General features: G+C 45.3%; 1 protein-coding gene across 1 annotated transcript in view; it reads left to right on the top strand.

Moving 5' to 3' along the window:
- The window catches only part of gfra4a (GDNF family receptor alpha 4a), a 113,388-nt gene extending 93,548 nt beyond the window's left edge, over nt 1–19,840 (top strand). The window contains exons 4-8 of the mRNA XM_035167190.2: nt 3,535–3,874; nt 5,986–6,095; nt 7,591–7,725; nt 14,829–14,998; nt 17,115–19,840. Of these exons, the coding sequence (XP_035023081.1) occupies nt 3,535–3,874; nt 5,986–6,095; nt 7,591–7,725; nt 14,829–14,998; nt 17,115–17,264 (905 nt within the window). The 3' untranslated portion in view covers nt 17,265–19,840. The remainder of the gene's footprint in view (nt 1–3,534; nt 3,875–5,985; nt 6,096–7,590; nt 7,726–14,828; nt 14,999–17,114) is intronic.
- Nucleotides 19,841–24,261: the final 4,421 nt, after the last annotated feature.

Below are 24,261 nucleotides of genomic sequence, written 5' to 3'. Positions count from 1 at the left end.
TAAGGGATTGATATGATAATAAATCATTTTCCCTTTAAACTAGTGCTTCACCCATTCTGGTATCATTCTGACCAACAGCAGCCAGTCGAGGCAAAGAAGGAGGAAAAGGTTTGATTCCAAGGCTCGATGCAGATTTGGAAAAAGGTCACGTTCTGCCCCACGTTCTGGTTTCTCAGTCAGTTCCATATCCACGAATGTAGAACACACGATGAAGTCGACTATAGTGAAACCAGGCTGTCCTCTTTCCGCTGCCTGGAGATAACACTGCCCCCCCAGTGAACCTGACCACAGCTCATTTTAAGTGCATTGGCAATTTAAGCAATTTGGACACTGGGATAGAAAATGACAAATCCAGTAATTTGGTTCCAGGTGAAAGTCAGGGCCCTTTGCTTTGTGCCGTTTTAAATTGGTTCCCCCCCCCCACCCCAGTTTAGAAACCTGCAGCGTGGGAGAGAGCGTCTGTTTAATGTGGACAAAAAAAAAAAAGCCCAACTGCAGACGCTGGCACATCACAACCACCTCTTCTGTACATATTGAATCTGTAGCATTAGCAAACACGTACTCCCCCCCCCCGCAGCAGAGCTACTGTACACTGCGGCTCCATTTCCATGGATCCTCCCACAGCTAGTTCCAAACCCACTTTGAATCTCAGCCGCTCAGGCGCCATTCATGCTTCTTAGAGAATCATCAGGGACGGGGCGGCGCTCACACTCGTCCCCTCGACCCGTTCACTCTCCGTGGGCCTGTTGAGCGTGATTGAGTGAGATCATCGATTAGGGAAAAGTGATAAACTGTCCTCACCTGTTCAGGGGAGACGTTGGTTGTGTATTGCACAGTAATAACCATGAGAAAAACTGAACAGCTGCAATTTGGGCGACGTCCTCTAACGCGCGTGATCATATGTTTCGTGACCTCGCACATAAGCTGCGTATTAAAATGACACCCGCTCGTTTTTTTGAGGCCGCTGTGAATTACAGCAGCGACAGACCCTCTGTGTGCAGCCTCCTCGTAAATTTCACTCCGGCGACTCGGCGGGAGGTCAGAGTGGACGTCCATGCCGTGCATCTCGACAAGCCGACTGCCAAAACAACAAAGACGTGATTAATGGATGTTTTTACGGCCCTTCCAGCGTCGCTCCCTCAAACACAGTAATGACCGTTGTTCAGGGATGGACGCCGCAGCCGCAGCCTCGTCACATTCTGAAGCTGCATTTATACAACGCTGTTCTTTGCCCTTTGCCAGTTAATCAGTTAAGTAAAGTCACGTCAGTGGGTTTTATGAAGGAGCTTCTGTTAAACGCGTGAGATGTTCTGCACAGAAATTCAGCTTTTTAACGCATCACTGGCTTCTGGGAGAGACTGGAATTGTTTTTCCCAGCTCTGAGATTTTCTACTTCATGCACCACAGCTGTTGGGAAAATACAGTTTTGTTTTCTCTTGGTTCTTTGGTGCAACCGGTTGGTCAGAGTCTCTGAGAAACAGTATTTTAATACACTGACGATGAGGCTGAACACGTTAAACTGAGGATGCTCACGTCCAGATTAGAGGCAGCAGTTGAAGCCAAAGTGCAGCTCGTCAAGGGGCCGTGTATAGAAAAGGCTTCATTTCCAGTATGAATGTGACCAACCTCAAAGACCTCAATCAAAGAAGACTTCAAGAAAATCTAATATTCACCTCTGTGGCGGCTCCGCTGCCGTCGTTACAAAGGACAACAAAGACGACTGTGTCACGGCCACAGAAAAAGGATTAAAAACAGCTTCTTCACCGTAATCTTCCTCTGAGCGTATCCGTGTGTTTATCATATTCCAAACATGGACAATTCATGTACGTACACAAAGAAATGACTTTGAAATATATTTATATATGTATATTTATATATCTTGGGGATGGAAGGACGCATTTGAGGTCACCATCTAATGGGAAAACCTTGTCGTGCTGCTGTGATGGTCTTCAAATGCAGCCTCTGAATTAAAGCAGACCTAATGACCTCTCTGTTTTTCAAATGAATACAATGAGTCTTGAATGTGTCGTAATACAAGAGACAAAAATATTTTTTTTAATAATCACAATATTGGAATTTGACAGTTTTACTCAATAACTGTAAAAAAAAAAAGATGGACGACACATCTCCGAGCAGATGGAGCTCAGGGTCTCAGCTGTCAATCATGACGTCTCTCCCTGGTTTTATAGCTTCAAGTAACGAACACGGCAAGACGTATGGCCTGTACTGCAGCCAGCCACCAGGGGGCGATCGAGACACTTTGGCTTCACTTTCAAGTAGCTGTCATGTCATGCATTTTTATGTCTTTGGTTTTCAGTGGTGATGCTCTGGAGACAAAACAACCGACTGTGTCTCTGTCCAGATTCTCACAGACAACATGTAGAGTTATATGAACATTACACAACCAGGCCTGCAGTCAGGAAACCAGGCAGAGCACTCGACCTCCAGTGGCTCGGTGCAGCACAGACGTGTAACTGTGTGAATGTGAAGCAGGATAAGAGCGTCCATTGCTCTGCAGGTCTCCTCCCAATTAATAATAGCTTGGAAAAGAAACCACAAGGATTTCACATGAAAACGAATGTCCATGTTCAGGGTCCCCCCCTCGTCTGCTTAGCAGTTAAATTGGTAATAACCTATGCTTTGTGAAGGGTTGTTAGCTTCCTCTCCAAGGCCATTCATATTTTATTTGACAGCTTGGTGGGAGCTGAACTCACCAAGAGACACAACTACAGGCATGTTACAAACTAATGAGCGGCGCGATCTGCCAGAGGAGCTGAGTGTCATCACGGCCGTACTGACTGGCAGGGTCGCTTTGAGAAGGAGAGAAGAATAAAGCGTGATGATAGATTTGGAAATAATGTCACCACCACAAAGAGAGAAGATGGTTCTGAGAGGTGGCTCATTACCACGGGAGCAATGAGGCAGACAGGGACGGACCGAGTGGAGGAAGAATGGATGGAGGACAAGGGGAGAGAGCTGAGCAGGAGACAGGAGTAGACAGATGGAGAGGGGGTGATGGCAGCGCTGAGAGAAGCCGGCTCGCAGTGAGGGAGGGAGATGGCAAAGGGAAGGAGGGAGTCAGGTGAGTCGGGGATGGACCCAGATGTGGGGATGTTTGAGAGATGGATGGATGGGTGAAGGGGAAGGAGCAGTAATTACAGGCCTTGTTGTGCGGTTGGAGAGACAAGGAGCGGCTCCTCCAGCTCTGCCACTCTGCATTAACCCAGCAGAATGAAATATTCAGCCATTAGGCCTCAGCGGAAACACATCCAGTGCCCGGGCTCATGCAACATTCAAGCACCGTTCATTTCCTATTCATTACAGCAGGGTTTATTTCACATAATCATCCTTTTGGTTTGGTTTGTTCTTGAAGAAGACGCATTTCTGTTTTTATATCTGTCATCTGAGTGGAGAGGTGAGAGTCGATACCAGCTCCAATCAGACGCTCTAATGATCGGTAAACATTGTCTGGGATTTGATTTTTCTTCAAACCACACAGATGATGAAATGCTCTGTGTCTCTGTCCTCTCTTAGAATCTGAGGTAACGACGGTGAACCGCTGCCTGGACGCCGCCAAGGCGTGTAACATAGATGAGACGTGTCAGAAGCTTCGTACGGAGTACGTCTCGTCCTGCATCCAGCCGTCGGCCCGCTCGGGGCCGTGCAACCGACCAAAGTGCAACAAGGCGCTGAGGAAGTTCTTTGACCGTGTCCCCCCCGACTACACCCACGAGCTGCTGTTCTGTCCCTGCACCGACACGGCCTGCTCCGAGCGCCGGAGGCAAACCATTGTGCCGTCCTGCTCCTACGAAGACAAGGAAAAGCCCAACTGCCTTGCTCAGCTGCGGGTCTGCAAGGCGGACTACGTGTGCAGGTACAAAAATACATCATGTCTTACACCTGCTGCCAAGACAGTTTTACACCTAATTTCTTAAGTTGGCATCATTCGACTCAATGAACCGACAGTTTATCTGCAGCTTCTGCTACAGGATCATAAAGGTGTGTTTTTACATATAATAGCTAAGATACTTCCTCAGAGTTATATTGTATTGACTTGACATTTGAAATTGATAAATCACGATGTTAAAGTGCTGCCCTGAAGCTGTTGTCCAAGATTTAAAGCTGAATTTAATGTTTTTGACAGTTTAGCAGACGGCGGACTCCCACATTAATGGAGAAACAAACTTTGATCCAGTTACGATTGTTGAGTTTAACTTGTTAACACTTGTGTGAGGTCACTGACTCATCCGGCAGCTTATTTGATCTGAAGTCTCCTGAGGAAACGTTCTCTTTGTCTCGTTGGATGTTTTATCAGCTTCAACAGCAACTTGTTCTCTGCTGTTTTACACTGGAACACATATTCCCTCATTACTCCTGTAAACTGGAGGCAAATATAACGCTGCATGGATATGGAGCATGTGGCAAATTCACATTCATTTGAAGCCATGATTCGACCTGATTGAAATCGTTTCCTACAAACAGCAAGTGTGTGGTCTGACGTTCTGGCCAAATCGTCCAGTGTGTGTGTTCTGAAGATCATAAGTTAAATCTTTCATTATCTCTGTGGTCCAACACGTTTTAGCTTCAGGTATCTACAGAAGAAGGCTATATTCCAACATGTACCAAGCCAATATCAAACTGTTCTCTCATCTCAGAAAGAAATTATTATGAAATTACCAAGAAAACTGCAGAAAGCACAAAGAGCCTGGTCCCTCAGCACTGTGAGTAGGATTGTGAATCTTGGGAGAGTCTGGCCGGTTTGAAATGTTCATTTAGATTCAATTAGTCAGCTTTGTTTAATTAATTCAATTGTTATACTCATTAACTGTGTTTGAGCAGTTCCATTAAATTCTGTATTCAGTTTCTGGGGGAGGCAGCCGAGCAGCACGCAGCCACGTGAAATAGTCATTATCAGAACAGCCATTATCACTCGGGATTCACACGTGGCTCAGAAAATGTGTATTATCGTGCGGCCAAGATCTGATGGAGAAAACGGACCCTCTGAACGGGCATATTTATCCTGCGTTGAATCCCAGTGAACGTGTGACACTGATGGAAACAAAGATCTCTTTACACATCCAATCAGAAAACCAACAATGTACCAAGTCATTATGATTCAGACGCTGTATTTCTCTCTGTCGCTGGAGACTGAGAACATGGAGTCCTCACACCCATCCAGTCACACTGCTCTCGCTCCGACAGCGAACGGTCGCCGGCGTTTAATCTTCTTCCTCTTCAAATGTCAGGAAAACAAAGGGCTTCATCTGTCACAGCCATCGATCAGGCGTCTCCTGCAGCCGCCCCCGATGGATGGAGCGTCTCAAGGCCCCCTGCGCGGCCCCGCCCCCCCCGCTGGCATTAACCCGCAGAGGACGGCTTCACTTAGAACACAGCCTATAAGTTTTACACACATCATTACGATGACATGACAAACGAGGGGCGAGCAGGGAGTCGCGGGGGCCCTGAGGGGATCCTGCTGCAAATGCCAGTCGACGGGGGCCGATGATGCGATATGATGGCGGCGATAGCCTTGTACGATGATGATGATGATGAGGCTTAGATGTCTGGGCGGCTGGCGGGAAAAGGTGAAGAATAGAAGGCGAAGAGCGGCTGTGGGGGGGGGGGAAATTATTTATATGGAAGATCCATATTTGTCTCATCTCTTCCCGGCCAGGCAGCACAGTATTTAGGAGGCAGAGCCGAGGCCCATCTTTGCCCCTCATTGACTCCTTACAGCCTGGCAACCCTCCAGGAGACGACAGGCAGGGGAAAGTGGGGGGATGGGGTTGAAGTTCTGCAGAACAGGGATCTGGACGGGCGGTGGAAGTTAATGTAGGACCACGGGAAGGTAGACAAGCGCTGTGGCTTTCAGACGCACGTCCCGTTTCGGAGAAGGCAGCGGTGGATCGGCCAACCTGCAGTGACACAATGTGTGCAGCAGCCAAGTATGAGTAAATGATGGATGGCATGTTATTGCTCCCACAGGTCTCGCTGGGCACAGTTCCAGTATGATTGCCAACCCTCGGAGCCGAGCGCCAGCGGCTGCAAGCAGGAGAACTACGGAGCGTGTCTACTTGCATACACCGGCCTGATAGGTAAGAACCAAATCATCCCGTGCCAGCGCTGGCTCACTCCCCCCCACCCCCTCTGTGATGGATCGGGAGCAGAACAGGTTTTGGAGGGAGGAAGGGAGGGAGCGGACAAGTGCACTGAGCAGGATTCAAAAGAACGAGTGGAGGATTGTGATGAGAGGCACAGCGCGATGATCGATGGAGCGCTGATTAATGTGGCTGCGGCGCGCCCTGCCAAGCTGCTGGCATTATAAGTAGTGCAATTACAACTATTGACCGCTGTTTTGAGAGAATTATCCCCGACATGACAACGAGTGTGGGGGGGGACGGAGGCGCACAACACGGCTTATTGTGCTTTAGATAAAAACCCGACAAAAGATCACATAAAGGTCGTTAAAAAGCACTCAGTCTCAACGCGTCGTTATGGGACAACAATGCAGTGCTGCAGAAAGGGGGGGGGGTTGGTTAGTGAGGGACTGAAGGAGACAGATAAAGGAAGACGGAGACAGAAAGCTGAGCAGCAGTGATTGGCCCTTCCAGACAGCCGGAGTAGAAGTGGGACTCTGGAGGTGTTGTTGTTTGGAAAGCTGGGACCCAGAAAAATCAATGCAGGTGAATCCGAATTTCTGCGGCAAAGTGCTGCAATTTTATTTCCAAACCTCCTTTTAGAAGCACAAGCTACAAGGGCCTTATTACCGTAGCCATGGGGAAAAAAAGACTTCCCAATCATTTACTGCTGCAAAGCTCCGAAGGGGCCGAAGAATCCACGTGAGACGCCTCAGTGACGAGGCCCCGGACTCGGCACCGGGAGCCGCTGCACTTATCAAAGTGCTGGAACCCGCCCGGCTCAGCAGAAACTCACGTCAGGAAGCTCCACGGGGAGAAAAGCTCCACTGGGCTCCTTTGATTTGAAGTCTGGGAGGACGAGAATCAAATAAGACGCCCTGATATTAACGAGCAGCTTCTATTCATGTGTATGATCAATACATCGACTGTTACTTGAGATCAGAGGATTTCAAAAATAATCTGTGATGTCAGCACTTCTAGGTAATTGGAATTGAATCCGTTAACTAACCTGCCAGTTTCTGTCTTTATGCACTTTTATTTATCCCAGTTTTAAAATTCCTCTCACTTCCTCCATCACACTAATAACTTAACCTGATTAATGCAATATGATGATAGCAATGCCTTTATTTGATTATGGTAATCAGCTTGAGGTCCTAATAAGATTAAATCAGACACAAACCGTCTCAAACATTCAATTTGTTGGAACATTAAACTTCGCAAATAGTTTTTTCTTTAAGAAACGGCACATTTTACGAGGTGTTTACACCCAAAGGGCCACAGGCTGGAAAAAATACATATTCCTCTCAGATTAAATGAAGAGATTACTTCCTGTTTCTGTGATCTCAAGGTCAGACGCCGTGATTGTGCTGTAAACCCGGTAATGTGAGAAGTTTTCCTTTAATAAGCTGAACTGTTTCAAGACGCCTGTAACCCCCCCCCCCCCTTTCTGCAGGAAGCACGATAACACCCAACTACCTTGACAACTCCACCTCCAACGTGGGGCCCTGGTGCTCCTGTGCAGCGAGCGGGAACCACAGGGAGCAGTGCAACGACTTCCTGACGTTCTTCCACGACAACGTCTGCCTGAGTGAGTACGAGCTGCAGAGAGAGAGAGAGAGAGAGAGAGAGAGAGAGAGAGAGAGAGACTCCTCTGGCTACACAGTGACAATAACAACCTCGACAAAGAACCAGGACGAGCGTGAGGATTAACAAAGTCGAGCTTGTGAACAAAATAATCCGTCGCACATTCTTTGATGTGGAGCAGCGTTACAGTGAGACGGCCTGAAGCCAGTAGAGGGGAAGTTCTCAGCTGTTCATATTCATCCATCTGCTAAATACATCAAATGTACAGAAACCATCATGGAACCGTTCGAGATTAAATATCAGGATTTGCTCTATTAAATCAACCTTTTACCCTCGGTAGCCTTTTTAAGAGGAAGCAACAGGAGGAGGGTGATTATTGAAGATCGCTCAGTTTCTTCTGTAGGAGACTGGAAGCAAACGGAGACAGTTATTAAGATTAGTGAAACATATGTTCATCTGTCCAGAGGCCATTTCCATACAAACCGTTTCCCTAAAGCTGATCCAAACCTTATTAGTGTCTGAGCCAAACCATTATAACACAACTGATTTATCTCCCAACAGTGATTCCTAATGGTTTTTGTTCTGCAGAACAATAAATATGTTGTTCAGGCAGTTATTTATGTCACATATACACTTTGTGCATTCCTATTAGTCTCACTCACTTCTCATCATTTCACTTTAAGCTTCAACCATGAGACTTCTAACAATATCTCAAAGCTCCTTTGTGATGCTGTGACGCTGCATTCGCCCAAATATCTGTGACTTTCCCAAACAGCCTATTCAACAATGTTTCCCTCTGTTATGCTAAAGTGTGAACTTCTCTCGCTCTCTTTCATTCTTCTTCTCCACAACACAAACACTGTGGAGGAGCGACTGACAGAGTTATCCACATTTTTTGAAATTCACTCAGAGGGGAATACAAACGGGTGCAGGAGGGGGTGTGATGGAGCCTAAAGGAGGCTGTGAAGGTCTGTTTCTTCTTGTTTAGCCATTTGGAAAAGAGCTGAACCTTTGTTTCTGTCTGTAGATGTAGTCGGAGGAAACGTCACAGAGCCCTTTTCTTTTAAAGTAACTATTCATTGTCCTTTCGGAGGAAATCTGCCATGAAGCAGCCATTGAAAACACAACAGTAAACATGCAAAGTCCTGTCCGATGCTTCCTGGTCTGCGTCAGTGACACAACGAATCTTCAGAGAAGCAAATGAATTGCACATTATCCTGAGTCAAACCCCCCCCCGCCCCCCGAGTCGTCACCCTTGTTTTCCAGCCGGTTGATAGATGCCTTGTTTTTCTGCAGAACCGCTCATGTGCATCCTGCAGCCAGGACTCCGGCTCGCAGAGGCAGCTCCTGTGTGCTGTTTACTGTAAGCTCCTCGGAGAGCCGGCAAAACAATCCTCAGACCGACTGGCCTCATTTCCCCGAGTCTGAGCAAAGAGACACTCCCCCTCCGCCTGCCTCGGCAAACGGCGCAGGCCAGATAGCGCGTACGTGATAATAAGGATGAACAGGTTTCTAATGGGGAAGGCGATTCGCGGAGCGGCGATGCGCGTCGGACTCTCATCTCAATCGGCGTTCGGTCTCATTTGCCAGGCGACACTTCTATTTTGGGGAGAAAATGTACGTAATGGTTTGGCAAGGGGAGTTTGGAATAGAGCCAATAATTGGGGAAATGAATCCGCCTGAACGTTTCTCTCTTTTCCCCGCGATCCTCGTGCAATCACCGCGAACAGACAATGAAGCGTAATTTCATTCTGTCGCCCTCCCGTCCTTCGGTGGTGGTTCTGCTAAACAAGTGGACGGCACCGACGTCAATTAAATAAATCCTCCTTGGGTCTTGCATCTTTTTTGTGACCCCCAGTGCTGTTGCTCTGGGGCCTGCTTGCTGAGACAGGACTTCAGATGGCCTTTGATGACTTTGTAATTGAGCGTAATTTGGTTTCCTGCCTCAGAACTAATGAGGTGGACAGAGAGAATAGTGGCAGTGAAAGAATACAGACGTTTGCAGATAGAGGAGGAAAAAGAGCTGCAGAGAACTCCCCGTCTCTGGAGTGAAGACATTCAGGTTGTAAAAGCAGCTGTCACCTGCCTTACCTCCTCATCACGGCCATAATAAGCGCATCACTATGCAGAATAGCAGCTCTGGACTTCTTCAAAGATGAGTGTGTGAGGAGGAAAATGAGAGGACAGATGGAGGTGAGGCTCATTTATTTCTGCAATTATTTAAATTATTTCCGGATGTTGGATTTGTGGTGTAACAGGAGAAAGTTGGGGCGACCAGACCGGGGAAGGCCGGGGACAGGAAGCGGGTCGGGCCTGCACAGGATGTTCTCCGCAGCATGGCTTCGGGTGCACCCACGAACTGGGTTAAAAAAAGCCCTCGGGGGGGGGGAGTCAAAGAGATGGCGGCGCTTTAAACAGCCGTGTCCAAACATTTACAAAGGAACTGTCACAACAGCTTACCGCTGAAGATACCAATTGGTACTTCGTCCCCGCGTGACGGCGGGTGGGAGGCAGCGGTGGCGAGCAGCTGGAGTTGCACCCCTCGCTTCCGTCATCCGTCAGCCCTGCCAGGAGATCAGTCCACGCTGCGGAGCGCTAACTGCACACTTTGAGCACGGCGGCACACTTTCCCACCTGTCCCACCGATGCTAATGACCCACAGCGCCATTAGCATGCCGGTCCACAGCCTCTGCTGCAAGGCGCTGGTGTAAACACACCCTCAGCCATGCTCCGTTCTATTCTCTCTTTTCCCCCCCTCCCTCGCTATTGACTCGTTTCTGTTCTGTTGCAACTTTCAGCTTCTCTAATTAGCCGCGGCGTTGGCAACAAAGGCGCGCGGGTCACCCGTCCACCTGCTCCGTCTCCGTGGAGCAGCTCCGCTCGGCGATGCACCAGCGGAGGGAGTCGGTGTCGAGACGCCGCATTGATTGCCGCAGGATTTTGTTTGCAAAGGCGAAAACACTTCAGGAGGACGGATCAATTTGTTGTGACCCTGTGAGAAATCAGCATTTTGTGTGTCACACACCCCGATACTTAACTGGAGGCTTTGAAATCCCATCACCAGTAACCAGCCAGTGGCCTCTGGGTGCTTCTGCTGGGAGAAAGTGGAATAATGGGCAGATTTCCGCGTCTGAGCACCACATCCATCTCACAGTCGAAGCCGGGGGACGTTAATAGATGGATCGCTCATTCATGTTTTCATTTGAGCACATTATAATTGAAATGACTTTCATGCAAACGTAATTGCTGTCGAGTCGCCCATTAACCGAATGAAAATGAATGCTTATAGAATATTAATTTCTCATGTGATCATAAGTCATCGTGGTTGTGGAAAATCCAAGAAGTTGATGTTAATGCTCTTTGTTATAAAACCATATAAACCCAGCGGACTGTGAATTATACATAGCACAGGATGTACATACTGGGCCGTTCCTCCCAGTCACAGCCTACTTACTGTAAGTGGCCCGTTAAAAAATTCATCAGGATCGTTATCGCATCGTTACAGACAACTGGCAGATGAGAAATCCAAAGTCTGACTGATGATTTAAATTCGTTTGTCGCGGACTGAGTCAAAGTCTGGCTTTTCTTTTTTTCGGAAAGTGAGATTACCATCGGTGAGACTGCGTCATCCTGCTTCTCCTGATAAAGATTTCACCAAGAAATAAGGTTGAGAAACAATAAGACGTGTTCCCGTGTATCTGCCGCTGCCTGAAATCTACTTTCTTATGCAACTTGTGACAGCGAAGACATCAACTATTGTCAGTTTCAATCAGCTGGTGATGGAATCCCCTCATGTTGAAGATCATCTGTTTATTAAAATGATTTGCACACAATATTTTACGTTTTCTTCGCCCTATGTTGCAATGTTTAAGAAAGATTTAGAGTTAGAGCCATTATAGGTCTTGATCCACGTCAAAACATAATTTTTGGTTCTTTCTTGGTCCATTTCTCACCTGTCCACCAAGTTTCATGGAAATTCATTAAACAGATTTTGAGTAATGCTGCTGATACATAAACTAATGAGAAGTGGTGAAACATAACCTCCTTGATGGAGGCAATTAAACATCTGAGAATAACTACCCAGATTTTTGCAGCAGGAGATGGAGCCGTGCTTTTAGAGATTAGTCTCTGTGAATCGTGGACTTTTGGTTCGTACTCGTGTTTCAATGCGAACACACAAGTAAAAATCCTCACATTTACCTGACAACACACTTTGTATTCATACGGTTATTTTGTCCTCTTGGCGCCGCAGAACATCAACACACAATATCTGTCTCTTTAGCTGCTGAATGTTCCGCATGCTGCTCCAGCGAGTCGTTAACTTCCTGTGCCATTTGCCTCCGGGACCAGGCGATGTAGAGTGTGTTCATCAGAGCTTGTTACTGTGGAGGAACATGGCTGCCGCTGCTGCCGCTGCCAGATCCAAGTCGGAGGAGAGTAATGTCTTTAAAGTAGCTGTAAGATCTATTTTTATATGAATACTGGATCAAATGTGAAGTGAGAGGAGTCGTTCAATCGTTCTTTTCTTAAAGAACTGCAGCAAAGACAGAAAGACGTCGTCTGTGTTCGTTCCTTCAACTCAATTAAAAAATGGCGGCACACTGATGTTTGTTCATGTTTGAAATTCGTTATTTGATGCTGGCGAATCGTCATGATTGACAGCTGAGACTGACACATGATTGGTTGAGAGCGTGTAGGGGGCGGGGCCTCGACCCCCACGGCTCCACACCACGATCACCGAGCAGATAAATTCCGCCTCCGGGATGTTTAAGCTCTAGTTTTTGTACAAAGGGAGGAAGTGGAGTCGCGTCGTCCATCTTCATGTTCAGTTTATTTTCATGTCCTGACAACATTTATTGTGAAGAATTATTATCGTTGCATAATGGTTTTGTTTCATTTCCACTTTCCACTTGTAGCTCTGCAGCGTCTCATCCTGTATTAGTGGTTTGTGTGTCGGCTCCACTGCCCACGACTCCGTCTCCTTCGCACATTTCACCAAAGACGTTTTTTCACGGAGTCAATGAAAGAACCAGACGATGTTCAAATCCTTCACTGAGCTTCACATCATCTCGACACTGAAATCAATCATCCTGCACAAACTCAAACTTTGCACAAATAACCTAAATACAAATATAAGTAATTAGCTTTGTTTCCGAGATGACGGTTGATCCATCATCAGCTACAGGTGTTCTGAAGAGATTACTGCCCTGGAGGATTCTGGGAGGATTCTTCTTAACTCCGGTTAATTGAGTTGATTGAATGTTGTTGTTGTGGGATTTCCCTGATTCACTGAAAGCAACACGTTAGTGGGTGTTTGTGTTTCGAGACAGAAAAACAAAGAGTCTCGTTAAAGCAGAAAACTAACGGGTGCTAATCAAATATCCTCGAATGAAGCAGGTGATTTAAATACAGACATAAACTGAAGCCTGGATAACAAGGTACAGTAATTACAGTGTGTTCGGGAGCACATGTGTAAACAGGCTCATCGTCACTGCGCCGTTAAATTACCTTTATTACAACTTTAGCTGAATATCAGAGTCACACAGGAGCCGGGTGCGTCTACGATTCTCAGGAGACCCGACGACCTTCGTGCTTATCGGAACGATTTCATTAAAACCATGAGATAATTCTTCTTTTCACCTGTTTCTCAGGGAATAACTCATGGATCAGGATTATCCAGAGGACGGATATCTAGGAGTGTGTGGAATGTGGTGCAGCTTGATTGAATTGAAGGTGCTTTGGCCTCGATAGAAGTTTAACTTTCAAACTACCAAGTTAGAGCTCGAAAATGTCATTAAGAATTTATTTTTAAACGTGAGCACTCAACCGAACAGCTAACGCTAAACGTGTTGAAAATAAAAACGTCTTTTCAACGTCTTTAATCAACCGAAGAACAATTTCGTGTCGCAGCTTTGTTGCTAGGCGACGGCTTGTAAGGGCCGGACAAGCCGGTGTAGGAAGATCGGGTTCAGTTCGGCTGGAAACGTTCCACCTCTATTTTCTAATGCTACCTACAGCTGATAACGTAAACTAGTCCCTGAGCCTGAGTTCATTATTCATTATTGTTCATTATCTTCTGTAATGACCTGAGTTCTCCTCCTGTTCACGTGTGACTCTGGCCTCTGACAGTTCTGTGATTAAAACCAAAGCCTCCCTCTGCCACTGACTCGGGCTCTTCCAGCCTCAGTTTAGATTTCACACAGAGAAAAGAGGATTCTCCTGCTCCCCCCCCCCCGTGTCCCGTGTGCTGCCGTCTGTGCTCAACACTGCAGACCGCACTGTTTTTATTGCCTCAGGAATAACATGTTTAAACATGTTCCCCAGACCCATGAATAACATATGTTTCTCCTCTTTCAGGCTGTTTCTCACCAGAAGCCTAGAAAAATTATACATTTTGAAAAATCTGAACTTCTGTTATCCAGAAATCTGCTCTGGTTGAAATGAGGATTGACTTTTTCTGTTTAACCGCTGATGCACGACTTCCTTTATCCAAGGAAACAAAATATAACTAAGATCAAATCCTTTCTGAGGAATTATGTTTTCAGGTTGTCAGTGCATCCGTCATATTCTCAAGATCTCAAGAAGGCCTCGAGGGAAGTTCTTCACATTTGGTACAAACATACACTTTGGCTTAAGGATGAACTGATTCTATTTTGGTGGTCAAAGGTCAAAGGTCAATGGTCACTGTGACCTCACGAACCACATGTTTTGCCTTGTGAACACAATATCTCCAGAGCTCCTGGAGGGAATTCTTTCACATTTAGCACAAACCTTCTCTTGGACTCAAAGATGAACTGATTGGATTTTGGTGGTCGAGGGTCAAAGAGTAAAGGTCGCAGTGACCTGTGAACCGCAGGGTGGTAATTCTAGTATTCTGTAGTCATCAGTTTAAAAAATACTCCGTCATTCAGCCTGCTCATAACTCTCTGTGATAGGTTGAGTTTACCTCACATGTCATGACCACATACAAAGTACAGTCCCAAGTTCATTCACATTAAAAAGTCATGCAGGGAAAAATCAAAAGGAAACTAGAGATGATGGAAATCAGGAGAATCTGACGCTCGTGTGTCTCTTTTATAAAACGTCTCTGCCCTTCATGTGTTCCAGAAAATTCCATCCTGTCCTTCGGAAATGGATCCGATGTGAAGACGGGTGCCGGCCAGCCCGGGATGCCGAGTCCGGCGACGGACAACCAGAGCCCGTTCCTGACAACCAGCGCCCCGGGTGTCTCCATGGAAACAGAGCAGAACATTCTGCGAGCACAGATACCGACTCAGGTGAGACCGGAGCGTGATGCAGAACCTTCTCCAACAGAACGTCGGTGATGGAGACAGAGTCAGAACTGGGTCATGTGGCTGCACAGCGGTTTGTTCTAACCTTGATTTACAGAACCTGTGGGATTCAGACTGTGTCGGGGAGAAAGTCAGTTACACTCAATTCGAGAGGAAACAACTCAAACTGAACCTTTGCTGCTCTGCACGGAAATTGCAGCTGATTTACGATTGTTTGCATCATGACCTGAAATCTCAAATATCCTCATGTTACGTTAACCTTCATCTGACAGAAGCTTTTGTCCAAATCCATCATTCAAGGCCACAGAAGTAGAAGAATAAATATCACAGCGAAACTACATATTTGCAAAGGATCCAATTCTTCCTCTAGAGAGTTAAAGTTTAGTCACACGTCTCTCAGTGTACACAATATATATATATACTCTCAGTGTGAACGTATAAAACAACTGTCCCACATTCACAACTGCTTCATCAACAGCATAAACACTCTGTAAACATTGTTAATGTAGCTCGTACAACGAAGAAGTAAACATCAGCTGAACATCAATTTTGATGCCGACAATCTGTTTTTTGCATCACACGCAGAATTTCAATTTTAATCATGAGGGGAAATTAAAAACGAATATACTTCATTTCAGGCTGAGGGAGTTTGTTCCATGCATGTGGTTCCTAATGGGAACTCAAAAAACACTGTAGATAACAGAATTGACAAAGTGCCAACAGATATAAATAAACTTCACAAGCTAAATGAATAACTAGGCCACTTGCTTATTTCCTGAGGGAAAAGTGAAGGAAAGAGCCAAAAGCCCAAATTACATGTTCTGGCCTCGGGGCTCGTGATTTATCCCACGCAGCGTTGTTCCAGCTCGGTGGCGTCGCCGCACCGTGTCCGACACGACGCCGCCGAGAGGAAGACGAGTCACGTGGACATCGCGTCACCTGACAGCCGAGGATCAGCTCAGGAAAGTTAAAAGTACAGTTTCCTTTCGGGTCAAATCGTCGGACTCGTTCAAATGAGGAATCAACTAAAGTTACATTGACCCTGCAGAAGTTTCTGTGCTTTTCAATCTGCACTGGATTAAACAGAAGTTGAAAAAAAAAGTCATCAAGACTCTTTTCACTTATCACTGAGGAAAATATGAAGTAACCATGGAAACAGCATTGAGGTTTGAAGTTTAATGTTTTACTAAACTATGACATTTTAATGTCTCACTATATTATACTGTGACATTTCTGGTGCCTTCCTACAATATATTTTTACGTCTTCCTGAACTGTGACATTTTAAAATTTTTGACGCTTCACTAGACTAAAGATATTGTATTTCTTACTATATACGACGACATTTTTATGACATTTTTGATGCCTTTTTATACTGTGACGTTTTGATGGCTCACTGCCACACACAGCATCTCTTTGACGTCTGACTGGATCCATCACACGTGTCTCTCTCAGGCTTCTATGTGTTTTCCCCCGTTAATAGAGGTTGAATGGTAGTTTTACTGTTGTTGAGGGTAAAGAACAGAGGATGTCGCACCTTGTTAAGATCTATCAGACAAATTGTGATTTGTGAATATGGGCTTTAGAAGTAAGATTTGATTGGTTGATTGAAGCTGAAAGTAAAAATCGTTGGAGCAGTTTTAGGAATTCAGAGAGAATCATTAGCTCCTGTGTCAGGTTCTGCTCTTTTATGACGTCTTCTCTACCGGTGGTGAATTCCTCAGGTGATGTTTTGAAACAAAGTTTGACAGGAAGTTGGAGAATGATCCCGTTTACTGTCTAAAACCTGTTATTTCTAAAATCTTTTGACTCTTCCTCAAGATTCTGATTCTGTAGAGTTCGGTCGGTTCATGTCTCAGTTTCTTGTCGCGTCAGGACGTCAATCAATCATTGTAAATCTAAACATCTTAAAAGGAATAGTTCACCCAAAAATGAATTCAATTTTCAGTGAACTATCCCTTTAGATCAATTCAGGTACTTCCTGTCTTCACGGTGGATGTGGAGACTTTGCCCATTTGCACCGATCGGTTTGTTTTTCCGCTGCTCGTCCTGAAAAGAACCTGCAGGCGTGTGAATAACCTCGACTCTCCTGTTTCCCTTCAGGTAAACGAGAACGACAGATTGTGGGGCGACGAGGGCGACTCCACCCTCCCGTCCCCGGGCCTGTCGGACGGCGGCGGCGAGCCCGTCCGCCTGACCCTGCTGCTGGGCCTCGGCTGGCTGCTGCTCGCCGTGCTGCTGATCTCCGACTAACACGAGGCCTCGCTCACCTTGGCCTCCACGGACACTACTCCTGACCTGGGGGAGGCTGGGGGGGGGAGGAGAGAGAGAGAGAGAGAGAGAGAGAGGGAGAGAGAGAGAGAGAGAGAAAGAGAGAGAAACAGCCATTTCTATGTGTCAAATGACCGGGGGGGGGAGGGGTGAAGGGTCGACTCCGCCCTGCTCCCTCTCCGTCACAAAAATCACACTTAATCTCTTTTTGTGAATCATGACTCGGAGCAGATGTGTTGTGATGGGCGGCCCACGCCCGTGAGACGACCACCAGGAGGGGGCGCTGTGACCGCACCACGGGGGACACAAACAACCAGGAAGTACACACCTCATTTTCTCGCCTCACGCCCAAAAAATACACAAACTGTCACAGACGACACTCATGCAGACTTTGCTCATCGGGGAAAAACAAGCTACGGTGAAACGTGGGTTCAGAACGTGTACAGCAAGAGACACTGAAGACGCAGTGCAGGAAATCTATAACAATATATATAGATATATAAATATACTACAAAAAAAAACTACCAAAAAAAAAAAACTTTCTGTCCTTGAACATTCCTTGATGTAAAAGAAAAAATATAAATGTTAAGACTTTTCTCTCAGATGATCTGTGATGAAGTGTAACAGGAGATTTAAGGTGGATGTGTGTGTGCTCACATTCTGCTGCTTTCTTTAGACGCCACTTTTTGTTTTTGATTTTAAATCGATGTTTATTTCCCCAACACGTTAAAATGAATCACGATGAAAGTCTGTTTGTTTTTTGTGTTTTAATTTGAGTTTATTTCCAAATAAATGTGTAGAAAACAATATGATTGAAAGTTAAGATTAAGAAGAATCCTTGAAATCAGTGAATGTTTTATTTTATCAAACGATGACCTACGTTACTTATTATGTTATTATTATGTTATTAGCCTTAAACGTATTGTAATGTCATTCATTTTTAAAGCTTTCAATCACTTCACATCAGTGGATGTTACCTCACTTTGGAAGGAGACTCTTCATATACTCACTCATCGAGCTTTAAGTGTGAAGGCCTAACAAATGTTTGAATCTGTTCCTTTTTTCAGAAATGTAAAAAAAAAATAATAACAACCAACGACTTGGTTTTGGGAGAAGCAACAAAAACACGGAGACGAGTTTCTATTTTTTAAAACCTACGTGGACTTTGCTGCGGAGAGAGAACAGACGTGTGTGGACCCGTGTTTGTAAAGATGTGAAAAGCACAGATCTGCTTCGTGGACGTGTCTGAGAAAAAGTGTGTTTTATGTTTGGTGAGAGTTTGAGGAAAGTGTCACTTTCACCCATCTGAAGAAAACAGCCATTTGTTAAACAGCATTGTTGAACCGTTCCTTTAAATTCAGTCGAGCTGCAAACACTCATCGATATCAAGAGTGTTTTATCGAGATCCATGAATTATCAGAAAACAAACTCCTGCAGCTGCCAATTTAAATTCTCTCTTGGCTCAAAACTTGGAAATCTGCTCCGTGGCGTTCGCACAGACGACTCTGAGCATATTTGGATTTCAGCTGCTGAAAGTGACACATTCCACTTCCTGTTGGACCTAATCAACGCACGACGAGCTCATCGCGTTGCCATGGCAGCACGATGGGTGGTCGCAGTTTTTCCCGCCGCTGACTTCTGCAAGAAGGAAAAAAAGCGTGAGGCCCTTTTGGATTTGAGACGGAGGTTTAAAGGGTCGAGTGTTTCCTCACTTCACTCTTAATGGTGTTTGAACATGCAGAGTTTAGTGGCACTGCTCCAGGTTCTCAGATAATCGCCGCTTTCGTTCAAATACAAAGACGGAGAGTGAGATATTATTTGCACTGCTCATGTTTTTATCTCTCGGATCCCACTCCCTTTATCCGACTCTCTGGTTCGTGCGTCGTCGTCCCATTCATTCTGCAGCTTTTGTGTTGAATCACTTTGTTTTTGAGTTTTCAGCTGATAGATAAATCAACTACAGCCACACAAAGCACATCTAACTCTCCTCATTCAGTAAAACTGCTCCCTGACAAACACAACATGTCATCAGCTGCTTTATTTACTGATTTTATAACGTCTTTGAAGCAATGTTGGTATTTTTGACCCAGTGTTAATGCAAAATATTGATTAGTGCCCATTTTATTACACTAAAGTTTAACATGTGTGATTAGAGCTTTGTTATATCATTAAAGTTATTATTTTGAAGGTAATAAAAAGGGACGATGATGTTTTGTGCTGGTGGCAGAAGTTGAAAAGGCCGATACCTCCGAGCCTGGGCAGTTTCAAATGAACTCTCTCTGCAGTGTCACGAGTGAGGAAATCTTTCAGTTTTGTGATTTGAATGAACCGACCCTTCAAACGTTCAAGTCTCTGTGGTTGTGTGGTTCCCTGGTGACGAGGGTTTGATACCTCTGCTCGTCACCAAGCCTCTGTCGCCCCATTTTGACTCGTGCTGTGATTTCTCAGTCGGGGGCGTTGTGTCCTCTGAGGTGATGGACGGCTTCCTGTCCGTCCGCACCGGTAGAATCCCAGATATGACACGTGTCACTTCCTGCAAATAAAGACGACTCTGTAAATGGATTCCGACTCATTTCACCTGTCGAGAAACGTCTGGTCAGCGTCACATCCGTGTTTCAGAGGAACGACCTTTTCCCCTCATCGCACACAGGGCGCGTTATCGTATATTGTATATACTACACAGTGTATACCACATATATGATGTCTACTACATTCACACCTTGGGGGAATAATAAAAAGGATTTTATCCAAAGTTTTGCTTTTGCTATGTCGGACAGAGAAAAAATCACGGAGAGGTTGATTCTGACATCAGAAGTTTACAAAGCACAACTCTGAACACAAACTTGTGCATCAGGAACTTGAATAAATGAGACCCCTGGTGTAAACAAAGCTGCAGCAAATTTGGGTTTCTTCTTGCCTGAGGCTGTGGTGCAAGAGCGCACTTGTGAGGCAGCTGAGGTGAGGAACTGTGCAGCCGGGAAAAACACGGCGTCAGGTGGAAATACAGAAACTTTTTACCTGACCTCGTTAAACACATCGCATCCAGATCGCTTCGTCGTGCTGAGACAAAGTAAGACTCCAGTTACCCGTGTGCCAGTTGTGCTTCACATCTGGAGGCTGTAATTGGGGCCGCTCTCCGTGTTTTGGGTCGTGGGCTTTGTGGGACAGACCTGCTGCCGTCCCACATACTGCAGCCGAGCAGCTGAACATCTGAGCAGCAGCAGGGACGTTGAAGGGTCTGAAACCAAAGTCCCAACGTTCGGTTTTGAACATTTAACACGTGAATTCTTCCCCTTTGACACGTAGATCCTGAAATGAAAGATTTGCGAACTCTCAGCAGCACAGACGTCACTCAAAATGATCTATAGACGCAGCGAATACAAAACTTTGATACTTCTATCGTTATTAGAACTTCTCCGTCTGTCTCTGATAATAAACATTCATCTTCTGCACTGCAGGTTTAAATCATTAGTCAATGAACGTTTTGAAAGACATGATCTAAAAAAGATATAATCACACCATCACCATGTCATGTGGAGAGGAAGTGTTTTCATTACCGAGCAGAAAATGAAAATAGATAAAACATGACGAGTGAAATTCAACCCACAGGGTCAATCAGCATTTTCCATTAGGAGCGATTCCGGCACATTAGATTGGAGGTAGAAATATAAACCTGCGAGAGAAGCCGAGCTGTGTCCTCACTGCATAGTTCTGTGTGTTCGGTTAGCTTGTTATTACAGATCGGTGCTGTCCGGGGCCTTTCATCGCTCGTTGGCTGAAGGTGAAGTCGACCGTGGAGCAGCAGCAGCTTCCTCGGCGAAGCTCCGCGAGCACGAAGCTGTAAAATTGACCTTCATGATGTGAAAGAAAAGACGAGAGGAGGGAGTTTGTTTCTCTGACTCGATTCAGACTCGGACACACAAACTGACGTGATGCCGTCAGAACTGTGTTTCTACCAACCGCTGCCGAGAAGCACCAGGACGACGCTGCATCAGGGAATAATACGTACGTGTTGACAGTGTGCCGTGATGTCAACGTACAAAACTAATGAAAACCTAAATATTCACCACATGCGACTAGTAGCAACAGGTGAGACACTTAAACTCATTGTAACAGCAGATGAGCTCATTTCCACCAAAGGAAACAGGCAGAGCACAACAGTCCCCGTGTGAAACCACATTTAAATCCACTACATCTGGATTTCAGCCCATTTTTCATCAAGACACACGAGTTATTCTCTGGGAAATTGGTGAAAATGTCCCAAAAAAGGGCCTTGCAATGTTAAAATAAGTGATAAAATAAATTCCTGGATCAGCCCTTTTGTCTGAATCGGTTCTTCTTTGGCCGGCGTTTCCATCCTTTCACCAACTTTTGATATAAATTCTAGTGTTTGCATTATCCTGCTGACACCCAGACCAACACCACAGAGGTTTAGTGAATCGAACACATCAGGGCTGAAGAAGTGGGAAACTCTGCTGGACTGAGAGAAACTTCCTCCTTTTTAGCGACACAGCAAAGCGCCTGTTGACCGATGTCTTGTTAACGGCTCGGTAAATATTAAAAAGTGACAAATGAGAACAGCATCGCACCGTATCAGCACAGAGTCACAGACGTGGTATCGACTGTTTCCCGTTTTCTTCAGTCGCTGACATCATTCACACCAACGTGCAGGACGGGGGAGCAAAGTTTGACAGAAGCTTATAAACGTTTCTTCTAAAGTTGGTTTGACCGAAGATTTCAAAGTTATTATCATTCAAACTGGGGTCTGGAGGAACTTTTATTATTCATACAACAGGTTTATATTTCTAATTAAAGCCCATTAAATTCAAACTACTTGTCGCTAGTGTTAAATAATACATATTATGTATTTGGAGAAGAATTTAAGTGTTTACAACTATTTAGCTGAGATGGAGCTGGTATTTAAATCATATTTATTAATTAAAAGTACTAATACCATCATTGATGAAGTGATATTTCAAGTAAAAGGCATTGAAAATACCTAAATAAAGTAGAATTTAACTATAACCAGTAAAATGTGATCCTACAAGTTTTTTAAATGAAAGTAAATTCTAACAAAGCTACTGATTCTCCTTATTACACATTAATGTCTAAATTAATTGATTGATTGGTTTATACAAATGTTTAAGACAATGAAATATGAGAAAATACTTTCACAAAACTGAATTCACATTTAGCAAGTTGAACCATCAGAGCAGCATTTGGCATTTTTACTTAAAAAAGGACTAAAATGATGAATTGATTATTTTCCTGTTGATTGACTCATGAGTTTATTGATTGGTCGTCGCCCGTCATGTGACTGGATGTTCATTTCCAGGCAGGTCGGTAAAATCACGTAGGATATGTGAGACATTCTCAAACAGAAAAACTGCTGAGTCATGTTAGAGTCAAACCTCGCAGGGACATTATTTGCTATTAGAAGCATTTTGGATGATATTGGCTATTTCCCACGACACCTGTCAACGAGCGCAGATCAGCAGGAAGCTTTTCTGCTCCACGATGGATTTACTGCAGATTATTTATGAGTGAAAAGCGTCAACGTAACAAGCACCGAGGGGGAGAAACATCCTCATAAGTCAAAATCTGACAGCTCGGTATAATGGATGAAGAGGAGGCGGGAGGATCGAGGGAAACTCCTCCGAGATTCGTTTACTAATTGAGCTAATGTGTGTGTGAAGCTGTCGAGTGGAGCAGGAGGAGGAGGAGGAGGAGGAGGAGGAGGAGAGAGGAAGAAATAACCTGTGCACGAAAAACACAAATGCAGCGTTCCTGAGAATTACATGTCACCGTGTTGCCTTTATTCAGCAAATATCTGAAATACGATGGAGGGAATTTCATCCAGACGCTAAAGCAGCTTAACAGAGGAGAGATAATTAGACAAAGACAAGATGACCTGGAGAGGAGCAGAGGCATGGAAGAGAATCTCTGGTTACTCTGAACCAGAGGAGGAAGAGGAGGAAGAGGGGGAAGAGGAGGAGGAGGAGGAGAAGAGGAGGAAGAGGAGGAGGAGGGGGAAGAGGAGAAAGAGGAGGAGAAAGAGGAGAAAGAAGAAGAAGAGGAATAGAGAGAAGAAAAGAGGAGAGAAGAGGAGAAAGAGGAGGAGAGGAGGAGAAAGAGGAGAAAGAAGAAGAAGAGGAATAGGAGGAGGAAGAGAAAGAGGAAGAGGAAGAGGAGAAAGAGGAAGAAGAGGAATATGAGGAATAGGAGGAGGAAGAGGAAGAGGTAGAGGAGGAGGAGGAAGAGGGGGAATAGGAGGAGGAAGAGGAGGTAGAGGAGAAGGAGGAGAAAGAGGAAGAAGAGGAATAGGAGGAGGAAGAGGAGGAAGAGGGGGAATAGAAGGAGGAAGAGGAGGAGGAAGAGGAGGATGGGGAAGAGGAGGAGGGGAAATAGGAGGAAGTGGAATAGGAGGAGGAGGAGGAAGAGGAGGATGGTTTCATGAGTGTGAAAGACTGAAACCTGATTATCAGTTTGCAGGAGAGAAAAGAGGGAGAAAGGAAAAGTGGTGGATGGAGACTGGAGGAGAAAAGAGGGGGAAATGTTGGAGAAGTGGAAAAACAGAGAGAGATAAAATATGTGAATAGGTGTAGTTGAAGGAAAGGGGGAGTAGAGAGAAGGTGAGAGAATTAGACAGAAGAGGAGGTGCCAGGAGGAGAAAAGGATAAAGATGAAGAAATGAGAATAAAGAAATGGGGTCAGTGGAGAAAGAGGACAAATGAAGATGGAAGGAAAATTGAAGAAGAGGGTGAAAGAAAAGATGGAAGACAGGAGGAGAAAGGGTAAAGGGGAGAGAAGGTAAAGAGAAGAGGAGGAGAAAATGGAGAGGAGGAGGAGAAGAAGAGGGATCTGTAATGAAAAGGGAGAGTGGGTGAGATAATGAGAAAAAATGGAGGTGGTGGGAGGAGAGATGGAGCAGAGGAAGAGGAGAAAGGAAAATGGAAAGAAAGAGGAGGAGAGGGTAGAA

Source organism: Hippoglossus stenolepis, chromosome 10 (assembly GCF_022539355.2).
Source record: "Hippoglossus stenolepis isolate QCI-W04-F060 chromosome 10, HSTE1.2, whole genome shotgun sequence".
Classification (NCBI taxonomy): domain Eukaryota; kingdom Metazoa; phylum Chordata; class Actinopteri; order Pleuronectiformes; family Pleuronectidae; genus Hippoglossus; species Hippoglossus stenolepis.
Note: the sequence above shows the minus strand (reverse complement) of the source record. Positions and strands in the feature narration are given on the sequence as shown.